Source organism: Gorilla gorilla, chromosome 6, assembly GCF_029281585.2.
Source record: "Gorilla gorilla gorilla isolate KB3781 chromosome 6, NHGRI_mGorGor1-v2.1_pri, whole genome shotgun sequence".
Lineage (NCBI taxonomy): Eukaryota > Metazoa > Chordata > Mammalia > Primates > Hominidae > Gorilla > Gorilla gorilla.
The window spans coordinates 87,293,681-87,319,009 of NC_073230.2; the positions used below are offsets into that span (position 1 = coordinate 87,293,681).

The following is a 25,329-nucleotide window of genomic DNA, read 5'->3' on the forward strand; positions in this document are numbered from 1 at the left end:
CTGCAAGCTACCCACCCGCTGTCAGCAAAGCAGGCGCGTTTCCTGGTGTGCGGTAACCCTACCCCGGCTCTGCTCCCCAGGGGCGTGGCCAGGCTCTGGGATTAATCTAGGGCAGATGCTCTGTCCGACGCTGAGACAGCTGTCCCCACAAGCAGCTGTCCCGGACCTAGGCCTAGCAGGCAGACAACTTGCAATGCTACCACCCCCTTCCAGTACAGAATATTGAGCTTTCCTGCCAAACTCCTTACTCAGGCAACAGCCTGGACCCTCACATTGGGTCTGGGTCCACCGTGCTCCCTGTTCACTCCTGGTTCACTTCGGGTCAGAATCCCAACTCCAGCCTTGTGAGCTCCTGCGTGAGTTGGACTTTGCAGCCCCAAAAGTCAACACAGCGCTGTCCCAATGGGTCCAGCTGCCGTTGATTCAATAAGGGATTGTTTTAATTCACATCCTGTGCTCAGTGCTGGATTACCTGTCGTGGCAGACATAACCTTCTGGGACAGGGCTCCTGACCCCCAGGGGCCTGCGGTTCAGCTGCAGATGAAGTGCGTGAAACGAGAACAAAGCAAGCCAGGGCCAGGTGCGGTGCACTGCTGCACTCCAGCCTGGGCAACAGAGTGAAACCCTATCTCAAAAAGAATAAAGATTAAAATTAGCTAGGTGGTGCACACCTGTAGTCCTGGCTACTCAGGAGGCTTGCTTGAGCCCAGGAGGTTGAGGCTGCAGTGAGCCGTGATCGTGCCACTGCACTTAGCCTGGGCAACAGAGCCAGACCCTGTCTCAAAAAATTAAAAAAAACACACAAAACAAAACAAGCTAGGACAGGACCAGAGGAGGCCTGCTCAGGGCAGACACTCGGCAGGAGATACCCAATTCAGAATGCAGTCTGGCCAACTGCAGCATCATCCCCTCTCTAGAACCTTTCTCTCCCCTCAGAGCCTTCTACTTCGGACATCCTCTGCAAAAAAGATGAAGCCCCACCCTTGATGAAACTCAACAAGGTTTTGAGGTTTTTTATTCCCCTATTTCTCTGAGGTATAACCAACATATAAAAATTGTGGCCGGGCGCGGTGGCTCACGCCTGTAATCCCAACACTTTGGGAGGCCGAGGCGGACAGATCACGAGGTCAGGAGATCGAGACCATCCTAGCTAACTACTAGCTAACTAACATCCGGTCTCTACTAAAAATACAAAAAATTAGCCGGGCGTGGTGGTGGGCGCCTGTAGTCCCAGCTACTTGGGAGGCTGAGGCAGGAGAATGGCGTGAACCTGGGAGGCGGAGTTTGCAGTGAGCCGAGATCGCACCACTGCACTCCAACCTGGGCAACAGAGTGAGACTCAAAAAACAAATAAACAAATAAATTAAAAAATAAAATTTTTTTAATTGTATGGGGCCAGGCGTGGTGGCTCACGCCTGTAATCCCAGCACTTTGGGAGGCTGAGGCAGGTGGATCACTTGAGGTCAGGAGTTCGAGACCAGCCTGGCCAACATGGAGAAACCCCATCTCTACTAAAAATACAAAAATTAGCTGGGCATGGTGGCGGATGCCTGTGATCCCAGCTACTCAGGAGGCTGAGGCAGGAGAATCACTTGAACCCAGGCTGTGGAGGTTGCAGTGAGCCAAGATCACGCCACTGCACTGCAGCCTGGGCAACAGAGTGAGACTCCATCACAAATATATATATATATACACATATATATATATATATGTATTTAGTGTCAAGTATATATATACACACACACACCATATATATATACACACACATACTATATATATATACACATATATGTGTATATATATATATATATATTGTGTGTGTGTGTGTGTATATATAGTGTCAAATTGATTGGATTGAAGAATGCAAAGTATTGTTTCTAGTTGTTTCTGGGTGTTGCCAGAGGAGATTAACAGTTGAGTCAGTGGACTGGGTGAGGAGGACCCACCCTCAATGTGGGTGGGCACCATTCAATCGGCTGCCAGCGTGGCTAGAAAAAGCAGGCAGAGAAGGTGAAAGGAGCTGACTTGCTGAGTCTTCCGGCCTTCATTGTTCTCCCGTGCTGGAAGCTTCCTGCCCTTAAATATCAGACGCCAGGCTTTTCAGCTTTTGAACTCTTAAATGTACGCCAGTGGTTTGCCAGGGGCTTTCAGACCTTCAGCTACAGACTGAAGGCTGCACTGTTGGCTTCCTTACTTTGGAGGTTTTGGAACTAGGACGAACCACTGCTGGCTTCCTAGCTCCTCAGCTTGTAGACGGCTTATTATGGGACTTCACCCTGTGATTGCGTGAGTCAATTCTCCTTAATCAACTCCCTTTCATATATACGTATATCCTATTAGTTCTGTCCCTCTAGAGAGTCCTAAAACACACAATGACCAACACACATTGGAAGACTATAAGAGTCTCCACTGGCCAGGTGCAATAGCTCATGCCTGTAATCCCAACACACTGGGAGGCCGAGGCTGGAGGATTGCTTGAGCCCAGGAGGTCAAGACCAGCCTGAGGCCGGGCACAGTACCTCATGTCTGTAATCCCAGCACTTTGGGAGGCCAAGGCAGGTGGATCACCTGAGGTCAGGAGTTCAAGATCAGCCTGTCCAACATGGTGAAACCCCATCTCTACTAAAAATACAAAATTTAGCTGGTTGAAGCCTGTAATCCCAGCTACTCGGGAGGCTGAGGCAGGAGAATGGTTTGAACCCCGGAGGCGGAGGTTGCAGTAAGCCGAGATGACGCTATTGAACTCTAGCCTAGGCAACACAGTAAGACTCCGTCTTAAAAAAAAAAAAAAAAACCAGCCTGAACAATATAGGAAGACCCCCTTCTCTACAAATAATTTAAAAATTAGCCAAGCATGGTGGCGCACGCCTGTGGTCTCAGCTACTCAGGAGGCTGGGATGGGAGGATCACCTGAGCCCAGGAGTTGGAAGCTGCAGTGAAGAGTGATTGCATCACGGCACTCCAGGCTTGTCAATGGAGTGAGACCCTGTCTCAAACAAACAAACAAACAAACAAACAAACAAACTTGCAAAAAATATTGCCTTCCTTAAAAAAAAAATTATCGGCTGGGCACAGTGGCTCACGCCAGTAATCCCAGCACTTTGGGAGGCCGAGGTGGGCAGATCAGCTGAGGTCAAGAGTTTGAGACCAGCCTGACCAACACAGAGAAACCCCATCTCTACTAAAAATACAAAATTATGCAGGGCGCTGTGGCTCATGCCTGTAATCCCAGCACTTTGGGAGGCCAAGGCAGGTGGATCACGTGAGGTCAGAAGTTCAAGACTAGCCTGGCCAACATGGCGAAACCCTGTCTCTACTAAAAATACAAAAAGTAGCTGGGCGCGGTGGCACATGCCTATAATCCCAGCTACTAGGGGGGCTGAGGCAGGAGGATCGCTTGAACCTGGGAGGCAGAGATTGCAGTGAGCCAAGATCATGCCACTGCACCCCAACCTGGGCAACAGAGCAAGACTCTGTCTCATAAAAAGGAAAAAAAATTAGCCAGGCGTGGTGGCACATGCCTGTAATCCCAGCTACTCCGGAGGCTGAGGCAGGATAATCATTTGAACCCAGGAGGTGGAGGTTGTGGTGAGCTGAGATAGTGCCATTGTACTCCAGCCTGGGCAACAAAAGTGAAACTCCATCTCAAAAAATTAAAATTAAAATTAAAAAATAAAAATAAAAATAAAAAATAAAATTCTCCACCTCCAAAAACCCTAGAGAACTACCTAAAAAAAATTAAAATAATTTTTTGAAAGTTCACAAAGGTAGCTGATACAAAATCGACATGCCTCAAATGAACAGCTTTCTACTTGCCAAACATAAATGTTTGTAAATGGCAAGGAACAAAAGAGTCCTTTCATGATAGCAATAAAAATGATAAAATGCCTAAGAATAAGTCTAAGAAACTGAGTCAATGGAGCAGCAGGACATGTTCCTAAAAAACACACAATGTTATAAGCATGTAATTCTTTCTTGTTTTTGTTTTTTTTGAGACAGGATCTTGCTCTGTCACCCAGGCTGGAGTGCAGTGATGCAATCTCAGCTCACTGCAACCTCTGCCTCCGGGGCTCAAGTGATTCTCCTGCCTCCACCTCCAGAGTAGCTGGGATTACAGGCATACATCACCACACCCAGCTAACTTTTGTATTTTTAGTAGCGATATTCTCCACGTTGGCCAGCCTGGTCTCAAACTCCTGGCCTCAAACTCCTGGCCTCAAGCAGTCTACCCGCCTCAGCCTCCCAAAGTGCTTGGATTACAGGTGTGAGCCACCACGCTTGGTCATAAACCTGTAATCCTATGACTCCATTAATTTAACACACCCTGATCAAAATCCCAACAGCATTTTTATAAACCTAGAAAAGATAATTTTAAAATTCACCCAAAATAAAAAGATGTATAAGAACTAAGAATATTTTGATAAAGAAGAACAGTGAAGGAGAAATTGTTCTATCAGCTAACAAAATATATGATAAAGATATAATAATTAAAACACAGAACTGTGGTTTTGGCACCAGACCAGATAGAGTTCAGTAGAAAATAAGAGTTCAGAAAAAGGATCATGCATATAGGGAAATTTATTATATGATAAAAGTGGCATTTCAAATTAGCAAGGAAGAATGGGTTATTCAATAAAAGTGTGAAGACAGTTTGGGTAAAAAACTAAGTTAAATCCCTACCTCACAGCCTATGGAGAAACAGAGCCAGGTACGATGGCTCATACCTGTAATCCCAGTGCTTTGGGAGGCCAACCCAGAATTGCTTGAGGCCAGGAATTTGAGACCAGCCTGGACAAGATAGCAAGACCTCTTCTTTACAAAATATTTAAAAATTGACCAGATATGGTAGCATGCACCTGCAGTCCCAGCCACTCAAGAGGCTGAGGCAGGAGGATTGCTTGAGCCCAGGAGTATGAAACTGCAGTAAGCCATAATCATGCAACTGCACTCTAGCCTAGGAAACAGGTCAAGACCCTATCTCAAAACAGCAACAAAATATAAATAAAAATTTTAAAAAACAAATGAAAAAGCCATGCTCTAATGACCCTTAGCTCAAGGCTGAATCTTAACAGCCTTTTGATGCCAAAGCCACTTTCAGTCTTAATTCTTTTTGGAGCCTAAGATCAATGCAACCCTCCAAGGCTCCCCACTATCTGGCACATCTTTCCCTTTTCATCTCCGTTTGTGTGTTTGGCCAAATAATATCTCCCCCAGGGACGTCCTCTTTCTAATCCCTGAAACCTGAAAAAATGTTATCTTATGCAGTGCTATGGTTTGAATGTGTCCCCCACAAAGCACACATTAGAAACTTAATCCCCAGTGCAACAGTGTTGGGAGGTGGGACCTAATGGAAGATGTTTAGGTCATAAAAGCTCCACCCTCACGAATAGATTATACGGATTGTAAAAGGGCTTGAGGCTTAGAGTTTAATCTCTCGCTCTCTTTCTCTCCCTCTCTTTGCCCTTCCACCATAAAATGACACAGCCTTTGCCAGATACCAGCCCCTGGCTTTTGGACTTCCCAGCCTCCAGAGCCATGAGCCAATAAATTTTCATACATTATAAATTATCCTGTCTGTGCTTTTCTATTCCAGCAGCACAAAAGGAACTAAGACACATGGTTAAAGGGACTTGATGATTAAATTAAGCATACTGAAGTTGAGGGGGTATCCAGATGGGCCCAACCTAATCTAAAAGGTCCATACAAGAGAGAGGCAGGAAGATCAAAGTCAGAGAGAAAGGAGGTATCAGAAAGAAAGGTTGGAGTAATGCCCTTTGGAGATAGAGGAAGGAGGTACAAGTCAAGGAATGCTGATAAATTCTAGAAGCTGGAAAAGGCATGGAAATAGGTTCTTTCCCAGAGCCTCCAAAAAGACCAGCCCTGTAAATACCTTGATTTTAGCCCAGTGAGAGCTATTTTGGACTTCTGATCTCAAGAACTGTAAGATAATCAACTGGTATTATTTTAAGTCACTAAATTTGTGGTAATTTGTTACAGCAGCAAAACGAATCTAACACAGCTTGCAAAGAGTTTGGTCATTTCCCAAGCACCCTCTGTAATCCAGGCAAGGATGACAGAGAACAACCTAGAACCTAGAGCTACAGAAGAAAACCAGACAGGACCACTGCCCTGGGAGAATTTGCTATCTCTGGGAAGATAACCACTCATGAATTATCAATTCATTAGTTATGGAATTTACTCACTGTTGTCATAAGCCTCTAAGTTAGAGAGCTAGCTCTAAGAGCTTTTAACAAAGGAACCTGATATTATCCTGAAGGGCAAGTAAAGGGTCCCTGAAGATGTGATGTTTAAGCTGATCTCTAAGGTCTGGGCAGGAGCTACCTAGGCCAAAAGTCACAAAGACTGATCAGGGTGTGGCCAGAAAGGGGTCCTGATCCAGACCCCAAGAGACAGTTCTGAGATCTTGTGTGAGAAAGAATTTGGGGCAAGTCCATAGAGTAAAGTAAAAACAAATTTATTAAGAAGGTAAAGGAGGGAGGCTAAGGTGGGTGGATTGGCTAAGCTCAGGAATTCAAGACCAACCTGGGCAACATGGTGAAACCCTCGTCTCTATTAAAATATAAAAAATTAGCCAGGCGTGGTAGTGCATGCCTGTAGTCCCAGCTACTCTGGAGGCTGAGGCATGAGAATTGCTTGAACCTGGAAGGCAGAGGTTGCAGTAGCCAAGATAGCGCCACTGCACTCCAGTCTGGGCGACCGAGAGAGACTCTGTCTCAAAAAAAAAAAAAAAAAAAAAGGTAGCTGGGTGCAGTGGCTTACGCCTGTAATCCCAGCACTTTGGGAGGCTGAGACAGGCAGATCATAAGGTCAGGAGTTCAAGACCAGCCTGGCCAATATAGTGAAACCCCATCTCTACTAAAAATACAAAAATTAGCCAGCTACGGTGGCAGGCACCTGTAGTCCCAGCTACTCGGGATGCTGAGGCAGAAGGATCGCTTAAACCCAGGAGGCAGAGGTTGCAGTGAGCCAAGATCGCACCACTGCACTCCTGCCTGGGCAACAGAGTGAGACTCCGTCTCAAAAAGAAAAAAAAGAAAGAAAGAAAGTAAAGGAATAGAGAATGGCTACTCCATAGACAGAGCAGACCTAAGGGCCGCTGGTTGCCCATTTTTATGATTATTTCTTGATGATATGCTAAACAAGGGGTGGTTTATTCATGCCTTCCCTTTTTAGACCATAAAAGGTAACTTCCTGACATTGCCATGGCATTTGCAAACTGTCATGGCACTGGTGGGAGTGTAACAGTGAGGACGACCAGAGGTCACTCTCATCACCATCTTGGTTTTGGTGGGTTTTGGCCGGCTTTTTTACTGCAACCTGTTTTATCAGCAAGGTCTTTATGATCTTGTGCTGACCTCCTATCTCACCCTGTGACTTAGAATGCCATAACCATCTGGGTAAGTAGCCCAGTAGGCCTCAGCCTCATTTTACCCAACCTGTATTCATGATGGAGCTGCTGTGGTTCACACGCCTCTGACAAAGGCAGGGGCAACAATCTGTGCAAAGGCCCTGAGGCAGGAAGGATCTGGAGGGTGAGAGGCAGGAAGGATCTGGAGGGTGAAAGGCAGGCAATGGTGAGCAGAGCACCAAGAGAGACCAGGAGCACAGCCAGGTCTTCTCCCATCAGGCAGAGCCAGGACGGGGCTCCCTCCGAGCCCCTGATGCAGAGGCTCACCTGCCTGCTCCACTCCTGCCCTGGTAGACACACATGTTCAGAGTCCCTGTGTGAAGCGTTTCAGGGTCTAATTGTCATCAGTCGCAGAACAAAAGACGGGAAGAGGTTGGCAAATCCTGCAGCCAGCCAGGATCACATCACAGCAGAAATGGGTGCCCGGGGCAGGCCAAGACTTCTTGGAGCCCAAGCATCAGCCATGTGGCCAAGTCAATCAAAGGAGGCCAGGAAGGGAGATAAACCCTCCCAGAAGAGCAGGAATGACAAAAATGTCAGAAGCCAGAGGCAACTGGCTGGAGCGCAGACAGCCAAAGCCAAATCAGAAGGAAACTGCTACCTTCTCTCAAAGGCTTTGTAACTACAGGGGGCTGGGGAAGCCCAAGTGAGACTCCAGTGAGTGTTTGGCAGGCCTGGTCGCCTCCAGGGGCCGCAAAGCCGCAGACATCCTGCAACAAACCCTGATCCAGGGACAACTCCCCGGGGAAAAGAAAAGTCTGAGCCGATCATAAAGACTCCAAGCAGGGGACATCCTCCAAGGGGCTGGGAACTGTCAGGGATTCTCGGACAAATGCCGCAGAGTCCTTGCATTTCCAGAACAAGAAAGGGGGTGGGAGATCAAATTCTTGCAAACAAAGACAGATAATATTTAGGCTGCAAACCACCACTCAGTCATGACTGCGAACAGCTTACACACATGCAGAGCAAATGTCTGTCCCCCCACCGGTCTTGGTGTCCCCAGCCCCCAAGTCTGGAGGATCGCTTGAAGCCAGGAGTTCGAGACCAGCCTGGGTGACATAGGGAAACACTGTCTGTACAAAAAAAATTTTTTTTTGTTTTAGATGGAGTCTTGCTCTGTCACCCAAACTGGAGTGCAACGGCATAATCTCAGCTCACTGCAACCTCTGCCCCCCAGGTTCAAGCGATTCTCCTGCTTCATGCATATAGGGAAATTTAGTATATGATAAAAGTGGCATTTCAAATTAGCAAGAAAGAATGGGTTATTCAATAAAAGTGTGAGGGCGGTTTGAGTAAAAAACTAAGTTAAATCCCTACCTCACAGCCTATGGAGAAACAGAGCCGATACCAAGTAGCTGGGATTACAGCCATGCACCACCACACCCAGCTAATTTTTGTATTTTTAGTAGAGACGGGGTTTCAACATGTTGACCAGGCTGGTCTCAAACTCCTGACCTAAGGTGATCCACCTGCCCCCGTCTCCCAAAGTGCTGGGATTACAGGTTTGAGCCACCAGGCCCAGCCCCCCAAAAAATTTTTAAATAATAAATTAGCCAGACATGGTGGTGCACACCTGTAGTCCAAGCTACTCAGGAGGCTGAAGCAGGAGGATCACCTGAGTCCGAGAGGTGGAGGCTGCAGTGACCTGTGATTGTGCCACCACTCTCTAGCCTTGGCGACAGAGCAAGACCCTCTCTCTCTAAAATGTAAAAAAATTAAAATTTAAAAAAGGATAGATGGAGCCCTCATTCAAATGAACAGCAATGATTAGTCAGCCTATCTACTAAACACATTTCCTCATTTGATTCCAACCTATTTTAATTGTTTTGTTCACTGATGAGGGACTAAAGCAATGAAGGGAAGTTGCTGGCTTAACTGTGGGTCCTTCAGAAGTAAGTCACTGCTGGTCATAGTAGCTCATACCTGTAATTCCAGCACTTTGGGAGGCTGAGGGAGGAGAATCGCTTGAGCCCAGGAGTTCAAGACCAGCTTGGGCAACGTTGCAAGACCCAGTCTTTACAAAAAATACCAAAATGATACAGGCATGGTGGTGCATGCCTATAGTTCCACCTACTCGAGAGGCTAAGGTGGAAGGATCACTTGAGTCCAGATGGTCAAGGCTGCAGTGAGCTATGTGATCACATCACTGCATTCCAGCCTGAACAACAGAGTGAGACCCTGGCTCCAAAAAAAAAGTGAGTCACTGCAGGCTGGCTGCATGAGACAAGGCAGAAAAAGCCCTTTCCCCCCCACCTTAGGGCCTCCCGAGGTCCCTTCTGCTCTCACACTGTCTGGGACATGAAGCTCATCAGAAATCCTCAGCCGGGCACAGTGACTCATGCCTGTAATCCCAGCACTTTGGGATGCCAAGGTGGGAGGATCACTTGAGGCCAGGAGGTTGAGACTGACCTGGACAACATAGTGACACCCCCATCTCTATTTAAAAAGAAAAAAGAAGGCCAGGCACAGTGGCTCAGGCCTGTAATCCCAGCACTTTGGGAGGCCGAGGCGGGTGGATCACCTGAGGTCAGGAGTTTGAGACCAGCCTGGAAAACATGGTAAAACCCCATCTCTACTAAACATACAAAAATTAGCCAGATGTGGTGGCAGGTACCTATAGTCACAGCTACTCGGGAGACTGAGGCAGGAGAATCACTTGAAGCCAGGAGGCGGAGATTGCAGTGAGCTAAGATCACGCCACTGCACTCTAGTCTGGGCGACAGAGCCAGACTCTGCCTCAAAAAATAAAGAAAGAAAATAAAATAAAGAAAATAAATCCTCAGCCTCAGTCCTCACCACAGGCATCTGAGCACCCTCCGATCCCTCCCATCTGCTCCTCAATCACATCTGGGGATGATCCTCTGCACTGACGCCCGAAGTGGCTGAGGTTCAGCTGGGAGTGCAGATAGGCCCACACCCCTCACTCTGGTCTTGAAAACCTGAGCAGGGTCCTAAGAGACAAGGAAAAACCATCAGGATTACAGCTTCTGTTTTCTCCGGCTCCCCTGCAGCAGCAAGGGTGGGCTCAGCTGCAGGAGAAGGTCCGAAATGACCCCGGTGAGCAGCCTTAGGACCAGCTCTTGGAGAGCACTGGAAACCTATCAGGACATTTTGCTCATCCTACAAGACCTGCTTTGAATGGGGACTCCTCTAGGAAGTCCTCAGCATTTAGCCCCCATCCACAACAGCATCTCACAGGGTGTGCAGTCTGAAAGACACCACCCTGGCAAAAGGCACCCTAGAAAGGGATTCTGTGGCCTCATATGTTTGTTGTTTTGTTTTGGGGAGGATATTTTTGAGACTTTTTTTGAGACGGGGTCTCGCTCTGTCACCCACACTGGAGTGCAGTGACTTAATCATAGCCTCTACCTCCTGGGCTCAAGTGATCCTTCCACCTCAGCCTCCCCTCCCAGGTAGCTGGGACTATAAGCATTCAACACCACACCTGGCTAGTTTCTATTCTTTTTTTTTTTTTTTTTTTTTGTAGATACAGGGTCTTGCTATGTTGCCAAGGCTGGGCTCACGCTTCTGGGCTCAAGTGATCCTCCCACCTCAGCCTCCTCTCCCAAGTAGCTGGGACTACAATCACACATCACCGTGCCTGGCTAATTTTCTGTTTCTTTCTTTCTTTTTTTTTTTTCTTTGAGATGGAGTCTCGCTCTTTCGCCCAGGCTGGAGTGCAGTGGCGCGATCTCGGCTCACTGCAAGCACCGCCTCCCGGGTTCATGCCATTCTCCTGCCTCAGCCTCCCAAGTAGCTGGGACTACAGGCACCCGCCACCACACCCAGCCAATTTTTTTATTTTTAGTAGAGACAGGGTTTCACCGTGTTAGCCAGGATGGTCTCGATCTCCTGACCTCATGATCTGCCCACCTCAGCCTCCCAAAGTGCTGGAATTACAAGCGTGAGCCACCATGCCTGGCCAATTTTCTTTTTCTTTCTTTCTTTCTTTTGTAGATATGGGGTCTTGCTATGTTGCCCAGGCTGGTCTCACACTCCTGGGCTCAAGCAATCCTCCTGCCTCAGCCTCCCCTCCCAAGTAGCTGAGATTGCAAGCGTGCCCTACCACACCTGGCTAATTTTTATTTTATTTTTTTGTAGAGAGGGGATTTCGCTATGTTGCCTGGGCTGGTCTTGAACTCCTGGTCTCAAGTGATCCTCATGCCTTGGCCTCCCAAAGTGCTGGGATTATAGGTGTGAGCCACTGTGCCCAGCCATGCTTCCTATGTTTGTGAAATCCATCATCTTCCCAAGCTTTGCCAAGTCCCCATCAGCACACTATACCATCTGAGAGAAGCCTTTATCCTTTCATATGGCCTCCTAGAGCACATACTAGACATTGTTCTAAGTGCTTGATTAATATTAACTTGCATAAGCCCCAGAATGACCTTATGAAGGAAACACTCTAATCATACCCATTTTATAGATGAGGTGACTGAGGCATAGAGAGGGCAGGCAACTTAGGGCCACACAGAACCCGGACTCAGACTCAGGCAGCCTGGTTCCAAATCCTACTCTTCACAGCCTTCCTCTTTTTTTTTTTTTATTTATTTAAAAAAAAATTTTCTTTTAAGATGGAGTCTTACTCTGTCACCCAGGCAGTGGTGTGATCTTGGCCCACTGCAACCTCCGCTTCACAGATCAAGCGATTCTCCTGCCTCAGCCTCCCAAGTAGCTGGAATTACAGGTGCCCGCCAACACACCTGGCTAATTTTTTGTATTTTTATTGGAGACAGGGTTTCACCATGTTGGCCAGGCCGGTCTCAAACTCCATCATGACCTCAGATGATCTGCCCGCCTCGGCCTCCCAAAGTGTTGGGATTACAGGTGTGAGCGACCGTGTCTGGCCTGTGCACTTTATTTCTATTATTATGACATTGTAATATATAATGAAATAATCCTACTACTCACCATCATGTAGAATCAGTGGGAGCCCTGAGCTTGTTTTCCTGCAACTAGATGGTCCCATCTGGGGGTGATGGGAGACAATGACAGATCATCAGACATCAGATTCTTATAAAAGTGCATAACCTAGATCCCTCGCCTGTGCAGTTTACAACAGGGCTGGAGCTCCTATGAGAATCTACTACTGCTGCTGCTGGTCTGACAGGAGGCAGAGCTAAGGCAGTAATGCGAGCGAGGGCAGCAGCTGTAGAGATGAAGCTTCAGGCTTTTTCGCCTATCACTCACCTCCTGCTGTGAGGCCCGGTTCCTTGAACTGGTCTTGAACTGGTACTTGTCTGTGACCTCAGGGTTGGGGACTCCTGCTTTACACAGATCACTCTGGAGGTAGCTAGAGGTGGGGCAAACAGGGAGATGCAGGGGGCCAGAACGCACACCGCTCTCCTCCAGTATTTCAGAATTAACCTGGACTCAGTCCAGCTTGTTTCAGGGTAGTCTGTTACAGGACTCCGAAGAGAAGCTCTAGACCCTGGTTTCTGGGAGGCAGGTAGAGACAACGCCAGCCTGGGAAGGCCAGGGACCCCTGACAACTCGGAGGGCAGAACAGCACGTCGTGTGTATGTTTCTGCAGGATCGTCTGCAGAATTCCCGGAGCACTTCGTGCTAACATTCCCGAAAATCCTCTAATAGTTAGTTATAGTTGCTCTTTTCCCCTGCCCCAGGCTGAATTGGTCCGGGTCCAGCTCACACACTCTGGAAGTGGCAATGAAGTGTCACACGAGTTCGAGCCAAGAGAAGCCTGGAGGAGTGCTCTTATTGCCATAGGAATTGTTTCTCTGGGAATGGATTTTAAAATAACAGACGAGCTGGGGGAAGAGGGGAGCGAGATGAAGAGAGGGAAGATTCAGAAAATCCTGGAGCTTGAGGACAAGGTCTCACCGATATTAACATCAAAGCCATTCTGTGTGATTCTCAGGAAAAGTCTCCCTCCTCTATGCGCTCACACTTCAAAGGGAGAAGCAGGACCTCTAAAGCTGGAGTCTCCATGGTTCCCCTAAAAGCGGCTTCAGGAGCTGGCCTCGTGTGAACAAAGTGCAGAGAAAGGGACCTCGCTCCAGGATCCCTCAGAACTGCAAACGTGCACTGAGGCAGAGGCACTGCGCCTCGGTGTCCCAAAGGAGAAAAGTCAAGGTATTTGTTCATTCATTCATTCATGTGTTCATTCATTCACTCAACAAACTTTCCTTGAGCACCTGGATCCGTGCAAGTCCAGGAGATGCTGAAATTTGGGGTTGAAAACTCCATGCAGGAAAAATAAAAGTATTTCACAAAAATGCAAGATGTTTGAACTCTGCTTTGCTGCCATTGCAAACCAAGAAAGTGCTGCAAAAAATTTACAATGTTCTGAGAAGCAAAGCAGCAGGCTTCTTTGTGTCCCCCAGGCACTGGAGACAGCCAGGAGCTCAGGCCTGAAGCCTGTCTCTGCCTATCTGTGATCCACCAAGGGGCCAGGTTCTCCTAGCTCCGAGCACTCCCTTCTTCCCTGCTCCATCCACCAACTACCTCCTAACTGGCCTCTCTCCTTCCACTGTCCTTCCTCTGCCAGCCTCTCCCCAACCAGCAAAGTCGGCACAAGCCTGACTGTGACAAAGCCCAGACTATGAAGGCAAGCTCCTCAAGGTGGCAGGAAGGAGACTTCACATTCAGACTCCAAAAGCTCAGCGCCTGTCCTCTGCCTGCCCAAGCCCATGGTCTGCTCTTGCTCTGTCACCCTGATTGGAGTGCAGTGGCACGATCATAGCTCACTGCGGCCTCAAACTCCTGGGCTCAAGCAATCCTCCCACCTCAGTCTCCTGAGTAGCTGAGACTACAGGTGTGTTCCGCCACACCTGGCTAATTTTTTATTTTTGGTAGAGACGGGGTGTTGCTGTGTTGCCCAGGCTGGTCTTGAACTCCTGAGCTCAAGCAATCCTCCCACCTTGGCCTCCCAAAGTGCTAGGATTACAGGCATGAGCCACCACATCCCATTAGTCCAGCCACTCTGAACTCAATCCCACTAACTATATGTCAGGCAATAGCTGATGACACTTCCAAGCCCTTACACAGTTGTCTGTCTGCCCAGAATGCCCCAGTCACTGCCTCAAGCTCTCCTGTTCATCATACAAAACCCACCTCCTATGTTGACTCCTCTGAGAAGTCCTCAACATTTAGTCTCTATCCACTAGAACATTTCCCTAAGTATGTGGTCAGGAACACAATCCTAACAAAATGCTCCCCAGAAGGCCAGGTGTGGTGGCTCACACCTGTAATCCCAGCACTTTGGGAGGCCAAGGCAGGTGGATCACTTGAGGTCACGAGTTCAAGACCTGGCCAACGTGGAGAAACCCCAGCTCTACTAAAAATACAAAAATTAGCCTGGCATGTTGGTGGGCGCCTGTAATCCCAGCTACTTGGGAGGCTGAGGCAGGAGAATCGCTTGAACCCTGGAGGCGGAGGTTGCAGTGAGCCGAGATCGCGCCACTGCACTCCAGCCTGGGCAACACAGCGAGACTCCGTCTCAAAAAACAAAATGCTCCCCAGAAAAAGATTCCAAGGCTTCATATATTTGTGGAACTCCCCCGTCCTTGCAACCTTTGCAAGGCATATGAACACAGTCCATGGTCACATTCATGAACAGAGGGTTTACTATCCTTTTTCCTAAGAACGTTATTAATATTAACCCATGTAAGCCCCAGAACAACTTAATGAAGTAAGTACTGAGGTCATTCCCATTTTACAGATGAGAAAACTGAGGCACAAAGACTCCCAGGCTCCCACAAACCCCAACTCCCCTAGCTCACTTTGCACACATTTGTATCACACCAAATTCCACTCTTGCTCATGGATCTGTTTTCCCCAACCAGTCTCTGAGCTCATCAAGGACAGAGGCTGGGTCTGAATCATCTCACTGCCCCAGAGACAGGGTCTCACTCTGTCATCCAGGCTGGAGCGCAGTGGTGTGATCATAGCTCACTGCAGCTTCAACTTCCTGGGTTCAAGCGTTCTTCCCACCTTAGCCTCCCAAATACCTGGGACTACAGGTGTGCACCACCATGCCCAGCTAATTTTTTAAAGATTTTTTTACAAAGACAGGGTCTGACTATATTTCCCGGGCTGGTCTCAAACTCCTGAGTTCAAGTGATCCTCCTACCTCAGCTTCCACCAGGACTACAAGTGTGCACCACCACACCCAGCTAATTTTTTAAATTTTTTTTACAGAGACAGGGTCTGACTATGTTGTCCCAGCTGGTCTCAAACTCCTGGGCTCAAGTGATCCTCCCACCTCGGTCTCCCAAAGTGCTGGGATTAAAGGCATGAGGCACCATAGCTAACCACAGTCGCCAATTCTTGAATGTAGGGAACCAGAGAGCAAAGGCAGGGGCCCAACACTGCAGAGGCATGCAATCCAGTTGGAGGGACAAGTCCCCATGGATGTGATCATCCACTTCCCCAGAGTCTGCTAAGCTCTTCCTCCATGCAGGCCACCAGGCACAGCCCCCTGCCCTCACGTTTGAGTCCCCAGCCTCTACCCTGCCTACACGTGGGCTCAGTGAATGCAAGGTGATTAAATGCCTGACCTGGAGGGGCTCACATTTCCAAGAGGCAGTGGAGGGTGGTGGGCAGGGCTGAGCCCCAGCTCATGCACGCTTGCCCAAGGCCGGCTGCTCAGAGCCACTCCTGTAGGGAGTAAATGAGGAAGGAGAAATGACTCCATCTGCAAGGAGGGAAACTGGGGAAGTGAGTTCTAGAACCAAAACCACAATCGCAGATGCAGGGGCTACCCACAAATCACAGGTGCAGGGGCTACCCACAAATGAGATGAACAGAAAGCTGGGAGGTAAATCCAGAGAGACTTCCTGGAGGAAGGGTGCTTGTGGTTCTACCAAAAGAGGGGGGAGTCAAGGTAAGAGGGAGGCATTTTGAGTGAGGAGGGGACACACCAAGCACTTTGGCTTAGATGAAACCACAAGAAAGTGAAGTCAGAGACAGAGCGAGTTTGAAGCAGCAGGTATAGATGAAGGAAAGGTGGGTGGGGTGCAGTGGCTCATGCCTGTAATCCCAGCACTTTGGGAGGCTGAGGTGGGCAGATAACCTGAGGTCAGGAGTTCGAGACCAGCCTGGCCAACATGGCAAAACCCCATCTCTACTAAAAATACAAAAAATTAGCCAGGCATGGTGGTGCCTGCCTGTAATACCAGCTAGTCGGAAGGCTGAGGCAGGAGAATCGCCTCAACCTGGGAAGCAGAGGTTGCAGTGAGCTAAGATCGTGCCACTGCACTCCAGCCTGGGCAACAGAGCCAGACTCTGTCTCAAAAAACAAAAACAAAACAAACAACAACAACAACAACAAACTGTGTCAGCTTGATTTTATACTTTTAAATATCTAGCCAAACGGTGAACAGTCTTCATCTTTAGTCTTGCCCCAAGCCCCAAAAAGGTTAGGGGTGGCCAGGACTTGCAGGTGCTATAAGATCAGGGAAGTCTATTCTTACCCCTGAAAGGCCATATCAACCAGCATCATTTAAAATGGCCTCTTCAGGCCAGGTGCGGTGGTTCATGCCTGTAATCCCAGCACTTTGGGAGGCTGAGGCGGGTGGATCACCTGAAGTCGGGAGTTCGAGACCAGCCTGACCAACATGGAGAAACCCATCTCTACTAAAAATACAAAATTAGCCAGGCATGGTGGCACATGCCTGTAATCCCAGCTACTACGGAGGCTGACGCAGGAGAATCACTTGAACCTGGGAGGTGGAAGTTGCGGTGAGCCAAGATCATGCCATTGCACTCCAGCCTGGGTAACAAGAGCAAAACTCCATCTCAAAAAGTAAATAAATAAAATAAAATAAAATGGACTCTTCAAAATGTACCCCAAGAAAAAACTGCTGATGGGAATGCAAAACGCTGTAACCCCAGTGGAGGGAAACTTGATGCTATCTAGCAGAATTAAACATGTGTTTGCCATTTACCAACATAAGTGTCTATCAGTAGAGGACTAGCTGAATAAATACAGTCACTCACACTGTACAGGAAAACAGACCCATAAAAATGGATGCAGAACTCTACTAAAAAAAATACAAAAATATTAGCCGGGTGTGGTGGCGGGTGATTATAGTCCCAGCTACTCAGAAGGCTGAGGCAGGAGAATGGCGTGAACCCGGGAGGCAGAGCTTGCAGTGAGCCGAGATTGTGCCACTGCACTCCAGCCTGGGCGACAGAGCGAGACTCCGTCTCAAAAAAAAAAAAAGGATGCAGAAGATTACCTTTGCTTTATTTATTTATTTATTTATTTATTTATTTAAGACTGAGTCTTGCTCTGTCACCCAGGCTGGAGTGCAGTGACGTGATCTCAGCTCACTGCAACCTCCACCTCCCGGGTTCAAGCAATTCTCCTGCCTCGGCCTCCTGAGTAGCTGGGATCACAGGCATGCGCCACCATGCCCAGCTAATTTTTGTATCCTTAGTAGAGAAGGGGTTTCACCGTGTTGGCCAGGCTGGTCTCGAACTCCTGACCTCAAGCAATCCACCCACCTTGGCCTCCCAAAGTGCTGGGATGACAGGCGTGAGTCATCATGCCCCGCCTATCTTTGCTTTTTGATAGAGCCATCTCCACAACACGTTATGATGGAAAAAGGCCAAGTTGAAGACAGAGTAACTAGCATATTACCTCTGTGTAAGAAAAGGAGGAGGATACAGACACAAACACACACATACTCATACACACTCTTAGGCTCACACACACACATACACACACAAATTGCTTACATTTGCAAAAAGAATTGTTTTTTTTTTGGAAAGAGAAAAAACTCACTCAAAATCTGGCTACCTACAAATAGTAAATAAGGGGGAAATTATGTGTATAAGTATTCTAGCAATTACGAATTTTAAAAAGAGTCAAAATTATAGTACTACTTTGAAGTAGGAGGTGGGACTTGACTCTGGAGGTTGGGCTTGACACCGGACCAAATTGAGGACTAGCTAAAACAGGTTAGGACAAAGCACATCCCCATAAGACTTGCTCACCAGGGCACCATGTCAGTTACCATTTGCCAGGGCAACACCCAGAAGTTACCACCCCTTTCCATGGCAACAACCCAACAACCTAGAAGTTACCACCTTCATCCTAGAAATTCCTGCATAAACTGCCCCTTAATTTGCATATAGTTAAAAGTGAGTATAAATAGTGCCAAACTGCCTCTGAGCTGCTAGCATGGGCACACTGCCTATGGGGTATCCCTGCTCTGCAAGGAGCAGGACCTCTGCTGCAGCTGTACACTGCCACGTCAATTAAAGTTGCTGTCTGAAACCACCCACTCACCCTTGAATTCTTTCCTGGGTGAAGCCAAGAACCCTCCTGGCTAAGCCCCAATTTGGGGGCCTGCCTGTCTTGCATCCACTTTGCGATCCTTAATGAAATAATGACATAAGCAATGATCACCAACACCTCAAGCATCACGAGAGAAAAAGAGAGACAACCAGACGTTGTGATTTCCAATGGAAAAACACTACACCACCCAAGATGTAATTCTGCCAAAATAGAAAACGAAGGAAGAGGAAGAACTAGATCCAACCAAGCTCTTGATCCAATTTCCCATTATCTGGAAATAAAGAGGACAGATGAACATGTTCACAGGCACCATGAGCATATAACCAACAAAATCCTGAAAAAGGAACAATCTAGAAGGCCAAGTTTCTTCAACAAATAAATTGCAGCAAAAAGAAGGGAGATAGTGGAGGAGACTTGTAGACAGTGGTGTTCTGCTGAATATTTAACACCCAGCTTTCCAGAATAAAGCCACGTCCTTCTGTTAGTCAGCTCAAGGTTGCCGTAACAGAATACCATAGACTGAATGGCTTAAGTAGCAGACATTTATTTCTCATAGCCCTGGAGGCTGGGAAGTCCAAGATCAAGGTGCTGGCAGATTCATTTCCTGGTGAGGGTTCTCTTTCTGGTTTGCAGACAGCCACCTTCTTGCTGTGCTGTGTCCTCACATGGCAAAGAGAGAGAGCTCTGATTTCCCTTCTTCTTCTTTTTTTTTTTTTTTTTTTCTTTTTTGAGACAGAGTCTCACTCTGTTGCCCAGGCTGGAGTGCAGTGGCATGATCTCAGCTCATTGTACCCTCCGCCTCCCGGGCTTAAGCGATTTTAGTGCCTCAGCCTCCCAAGTAGCTGGGACTACAGGTGTGCACCACCACGCCCAGCTAATTTTTGTATTTTTAGTAGAGACGGGTTTTCACCATGTTGGCCAGACTGGTCTCAAACTCCTGACCTCAGGTGATCCACCCACCTGGGCCTCCCAAAGTGCTGAGATTACAGGCATGAGCCACCACACTTGGCCTTTCTTCCTGTTCTTATAACATCGCTAATCGAATAATGGGGCACAGCCCTCACAACTTAATCTAAATCTAGTTACCTCCAAAGGTCCCCCCTCCAAATACCACCACACTGGAGGACAGGGCTTCAACATATGAATTTGGTGGGGACACACATATCAGTCCAGAGCATCTCCTGATATAATATGGTAGACTAGACCACCTATGAAGAATTTCTGTCTCTCCCAGCAAGCCCAAATAGAGACCATAAATCTAATCAAACCTTCCAACCTAACTTCCAAAATAGAAGAGATACAGGGAGCAGAGGATCCAATTAATTACACCACTGGGAAGCAATTAGTCAAAACTAGTACGTGGATATTGCAGATCAAATTAACTACACCACTGGGAAGGAAGTAGCTAAATCTAGTACGTGGACATCACAGAGAACAACTGGTCTTCAACAAGTCAACAGCGTGGAGGAAAAAGTACTCTTTCAAAGGGGGAAGACTTTCCTACACTAAAAGGGACAGAAAAGACAGAATAACCAATAAGCAGACTTATTTAGATCCTGATTTGAACAAACTAACAATTAAAAACTGCTTTTTGGCCAGGCACAGTGGCTCACACCTGTAATTCCAACACTTCGGGAGGCCAAAGCTGAAGGAATACTTGAAGCCAGGAGTTCAAGACCACCCTGGGCAACATAGCAGGATGCCACCTCTATGAAAAATTTAAAAGTTAGCCAGCCATGGTGGCCCTTGCCTATGGTCCCAACTACTTAGGAGGCTGAGGTGGGAGGATTGCTTGAACCCAGGAGGTCGAGGCTGCGGTGAGCTATGATTGCACCATTACGCTCCTGCCTGGGTGACAGAGCAAGACCCTGTCTTAAAAAAAAAAAAAAATCAGACGTTAACAAGGAGCAGTAACAATGAAATTAAAGCACTCTTTGTCAAGAAACAGCCCTGTCATCATTGCCTGTCAACTGAGGCCAAGCCCCAGTAAACACACTACTGAAGGCCAAGGCTGCAAGGACCACTGCTGTCCCCAAGCCTTCAGCTTCTGGACATCTTGGATCTCAAGGACAAGGGACACTTGTGATAGATAGCTCATGAGACACAGAAACATGTGACACCCAAGCCAGCTCCAGCCTGTAACTCACCCAGGCAACAACCAGGTGCCTGCAATGCGCACGCTGGGCTTTCTGGGCAAAGAGACTCAGTCACACTCTGGAATATCAACGTGCCCCAAGCCTCCCCAACACCTTCTGGTATCCTTTTCAGGAATCCATTTCCCACAGATTCATCCACATCCTCCCTAAACCTAATTATATCCTCTCCCTGTTCTTATCCTGTGGAAAGAGTTCTGGAAGATTCCACACTTGTTTGAGCCTCTTTTTGTTTGTGCTAAAATGATCCCTTCCAAGTTTCTGCAGAGGTCCCCAAGTTCCAACCCACCAAATGCCAGAATGAGGTCCCCATTCGCTCCCGCTCTTCATGGTCCTCACCTCTTGCTTTTTTGCAGGCGTATTTCAGGCTGCAAACACCCTTTTTTTTTTTTCCTTCCCACACCTTTTAATTACAAAAGTATTACATGAATATACGCTCCTTGCAAAACATCCATTCAATCCCCATACCGGCCAGTAGGTTCTCTTAGGGACCGAGCACAGTGGCTCATGCCTGTAATCCCAGCACTTTGGGAGGCTGAGGCAGGCAGATCATTTGAGGCCAGGAGTTTGAGACCAGCCTGGCCAACATTACAACATTTTTTATTGGCCAACAATACAAAAATTAGCCAGGCGCAGTGGTGGGCGCCTGTAATCCCAGCTACTTGGGAGGCTGAGGCAGGAGAATCACTTGAACCCGGAGGCAGAGGTTGCAATGAGCCAAGATTGCACCATTGCACTCCAGCCTCGGAGACAGAGCGAGACTCTGTCTCAAAAAAAAACACAGAAACCAGAAAAACATTCAGACAAGCCACAAGCAGACAGAGGGAAAATGGGACAGTCCCCTGGCCCAGCCCTAGACGTCTTCATAACATTAACTGCTGAAATGGTTTCCTAGAAACTTTTTTCAGGCATTTATCTACCTAGATGTAGATCTGATTTTCCTTTTCATAAATGAAATCATGCTGTATATATTATTCTGTAACTTGAAAAGCTTGTTTTTTAGACAATCCTCATATGGAACTGTGCAGAGGCCACACTAGCGTGGGTGTTTGGAGAATGCTCCTCATAGAAGCCCCGGGTAAGTATTGCCAAACAAAATGAGAGAAATAGGATTGCATACAAACTTTTCCAGAGGCACTTTTATGCTTTTCTGGGTCCCACCCTATTCAGCCATGAGCGTATATTTCTTCCCAGCATGAAACATCCCTGTCTCCTTGTTATTAAGGAATTAGCCAGAAATCATCTTGGAGTCCTCTGATTTGGTAAATATCAAGGAGAAAAAAAGAACTGGGAGCTGTCTTTTAGCTTTGATAGGCAGAGCAGTATGCTAGAAAACACCAGATCTGGGCCGGGCGTGGTGGCTCACGCCTGTAATCCCAGCATTTTGGGAGGCCAAGGCAGGAGGATCTCTTGAGACCAGAAGTTTGAGACCAGCATGTGTAACACAGTGAGATCCCACCTCTACAAAAAATCAAAAAACTAGCCAGTCATGATGGTGTACACCTGTGATCTCAGCTACACAGGAGGCCAAGGTCAGGGGATCACTTGAGCCTGGGAGATCAGGTTTGCAGTGAGCTATGATCGCACCACTGCATTCCAGCCTGGGGAACAAGCAAGACCCTATATTAAAAAAAAAGAAAGAAAGAAAGAAAGAAAGCACAAGAGGTCAGTCCTGAGTGGCTCCTGGGCCTAGCAAATCCTGAGCGTCTGTTTCTTCAGCTAAAGGAAAGATACTACTCTAATGTTTTAACCCTAGGGTTGTTAAGGATCAAAAGAAATGGAGATTGGGAGGCCAAGGCGGCAGGATCGCTTGAGCCCAGGAGTTTGCGACAAGCCTGGGCAAGAGTTGAGATTCTGCCTCTGCAAAAAAATAAATTAAAATATAAAAAAGAGATGGAGGGAACAGACACAGGTAGTGCATTCCAGAGCGCTGTCATAGCTGTGTGGGTTGTAGTTATCACTAAATGAGAAAAGCTAAATTCAAGCGAGTTATGCAAACGAGGCGTTTGGCAACTTTTACTTGCATGCTTATGGTTTTTCTGGGGAAATTCAAATGCGGGCTCCGGAGCCGCAGCCCTGAGCGTCCCGGGGGTGGCCATGGCGCCACCTGCCGGCCGAGAGGGAGGAGACGCCTGGCGGGTCCCGGCGCCCGGGCCCGGTGACCCTGCGCCCTCTCCAACCCCGCCACGGAGCCACCCGATCCCAGCCGGTTCTACGTCCCGGGGTGGCTAGGGAGTCGCAGCCGAGGATCCTCCGCGGCCTCAGCCCCAAAGACTGGGCGGGAATGACCCCTCCGGTGTCCTGGGGCCGCTGATAGGAGAGGGGTGCCCGGGACGCGAGGCCTTGGCCACCCGGGAACCTGCTCCGCGACACAAAGCCGCAGCCGCGCAGGTGAGCGGCGGAGCCACGTGAGCGGCCGAACGCCCCGGGCAGAGCCCCAGCCCCAGCCACGGCGGTCGGAGCCACCTCCACTCGGAGCCCGGAACAAGGGGGCGAAGGTTGGGGAAGCGAAGAAAGGAAGGGACAGGGTGGGCGCGGCCAGAGACCACCTCAGCCCCGGAGCCGGACCCGAACCTTCAGCCCCCGCAGCCCCGCAGCCCCGCAGCCCCGCAGCCCCGCGGCCCCAACCCCCAGCCTCCTCCTTCGCTCGTTCCAGCTGCACCCCCCCGCCGTCTGCAGCACCCAGTCCCCGCCGACCCGCGCCCCAGCCCCCAATCGCCCTGCACCCAAGGCCCTTCAGTCTTTCCCCCCGTGACCCCAACCCCCAGCCGCCGCCGTTTCGTCCCAGTTGCCCCGTGTCCCCTGCCCCTGGCATCCGCCACCCCGCGCCCCCAGGCCCGAATCGCCCCGCACCCCAACCCCCTCCAGCTCTGGTTCCAGCTGCCTGGTGTCTGCAGCCCCCAGTCCCCGCTGCCCCGCGCCCCCAAGTCCCGGATCGCCCCGCTCTCCAGCCCCCAAGCCTCGCTCCAGCCACCCAGTGCCCAGGGCCCCCGCTGTCCGCGCCCTCCCCCCGCTCCCCGGCCCCTCCGTCCCGAGCTACTCACCGGCGGCTCGCATAGCCGCTGCCAGGGGAGCCGGCGCCGGGCTCGGGGTAGCCGTGCTGCTGCAGAGCTGCGGCCGAGAAGGGATAGAGGAAACCGGTGGCCAGCGCCGACCCGCAGAGGCAGCAACACGCCCAGGGCAGGAGCAGGGCCAGCTTCATCGTGCGCAGCAGCCCGCGGGGACCCGGAGTCCCGGGCACGAGGACCGTCAGGAGCGCACCGGCGCCCGGACCGAACCCGCGGCCCCGGCCAGGAGCAGAACGAGAGGAGCGGGGCGAGCGATCGGAGCCCGGGTGCGAGCTGGAAGTGTGTGGGGGGCGCCCACGCCTCTCCGGGGCCGCCTTTTCAAATTCGGCGAGGTGGGCTCTAAGCCGTCAAAGGGGGCGTGGGGCTTTCTTGTTAACCCTCGGCGGTCCGGGGCCGAGGAGGCGGCAGTGGCGGCAGAGCTAGGGTGCGAGCTCCGCAGGAGGTCCCTGGAGTCTAACACCCCGAAAGCCAGACCTCGCGCCCAGGCCCCCGCTACACACTTTAGAACCTTTGAAACCAAACCTTCTTCGGGTCCGCGAATGCTTTCAGAGCGCCCATTCTGTGTCTGCCAATTTCACCTGGACGATGTTGGTGAATCCTCACCACACTGCCCTCAATGGTCCCATTCAGAAGTGGAAACTGAGGCTGGAGAAAGTTAAGCCAGACAAATGCGAGTCTTCCGATCCTTGTGCAGGGCTCTTTGGATCAAAGCACTGCGTTCCCGTGAGAAACTGACCAGAGCTTCTCAGGAATCTTCTCCTTCCCCTTTAACCTCCAGCCCCCACCTGCCCCGCTGTCTCTTCCAGGTAAGAAGCTTTGGGAGGGGTGGAAGGGTCAGTTGGGGTGAGAAGTTGTAGCTAGATTGGGAGGCCGAGGTGGGCGGATCACCTGAGGTCAGGAGTTCGAGACCAGCCTGGCCAACATGGTGAAACCTCGTCTCTACTAAAAATACAAAAATTAGCCTAGTGTGGTGGCAGGTGCCTGTAATCTCAACTACAGGCTGGGCTGAGGCAAGCGAATCACTTGAACTCAGGTGGCGGAGGTTGCAGTGAGCCAATATCAGGCCACTGGCCTCCAGCCTGGATGACAAAGTGAGGCTCCGTCTCAAAAAAAGAAAAAAGTTGTAGCTAGAATCACAGATTCATGAGACATCCTATCCAGAAAAGGGCTTCAGGAAGATGTAGGACAATCCCACCTTTTATAAATAGAAAAGCGGAGTCCCAGATCCCATGCTGGGCCCAAGGCCAGCCTGGACCCAAGTTTTGGTCTTTTCTATGTTGCAGGATTCCCATAGGGCTTGGACCCTGCTTCAGGCCCAGGTGGGACCAGAAATCCAGCCCATACTCTACTTGCCCGGGTTGGGAGCATTTTGTTCTTTTTTTTTTTTTTTTTTTTTTTTTTTGAGATGGAGTC

The 25,329-nt window shown here is 49.2% G+C and overlaps 1 protein-coding gene across 2 annotated transcripts in view; it reads right to left on the reverse strand.

Moving 5' to 3' along the window:
* Positions 1 to 24,608, reverse strand: part of COL26A1 (collagen type XXVI alpha 1 chain) — a 194,705-nt gene extending 170,097 nt beyond the window's left edge. For both annotated transcript variants that reach the window (XM_031013509.3, XM_055392953.2), the window contains exon 1: positions 23,893 to 24,608. In XM_031013509.3, the coding sequence (XP_030869369.1) occupies positions 23,893 to 24,050 (158 nt within the window). In that variant the 5' untranslated portion in view covers positions 24,051 to 24,608. The remainder of the gene's footprint in view (positions 1 to 23,892) is intronic.
* Between the last annotated feature and the right edge of the window lie 721 nt (positions 24,609 to 25,329).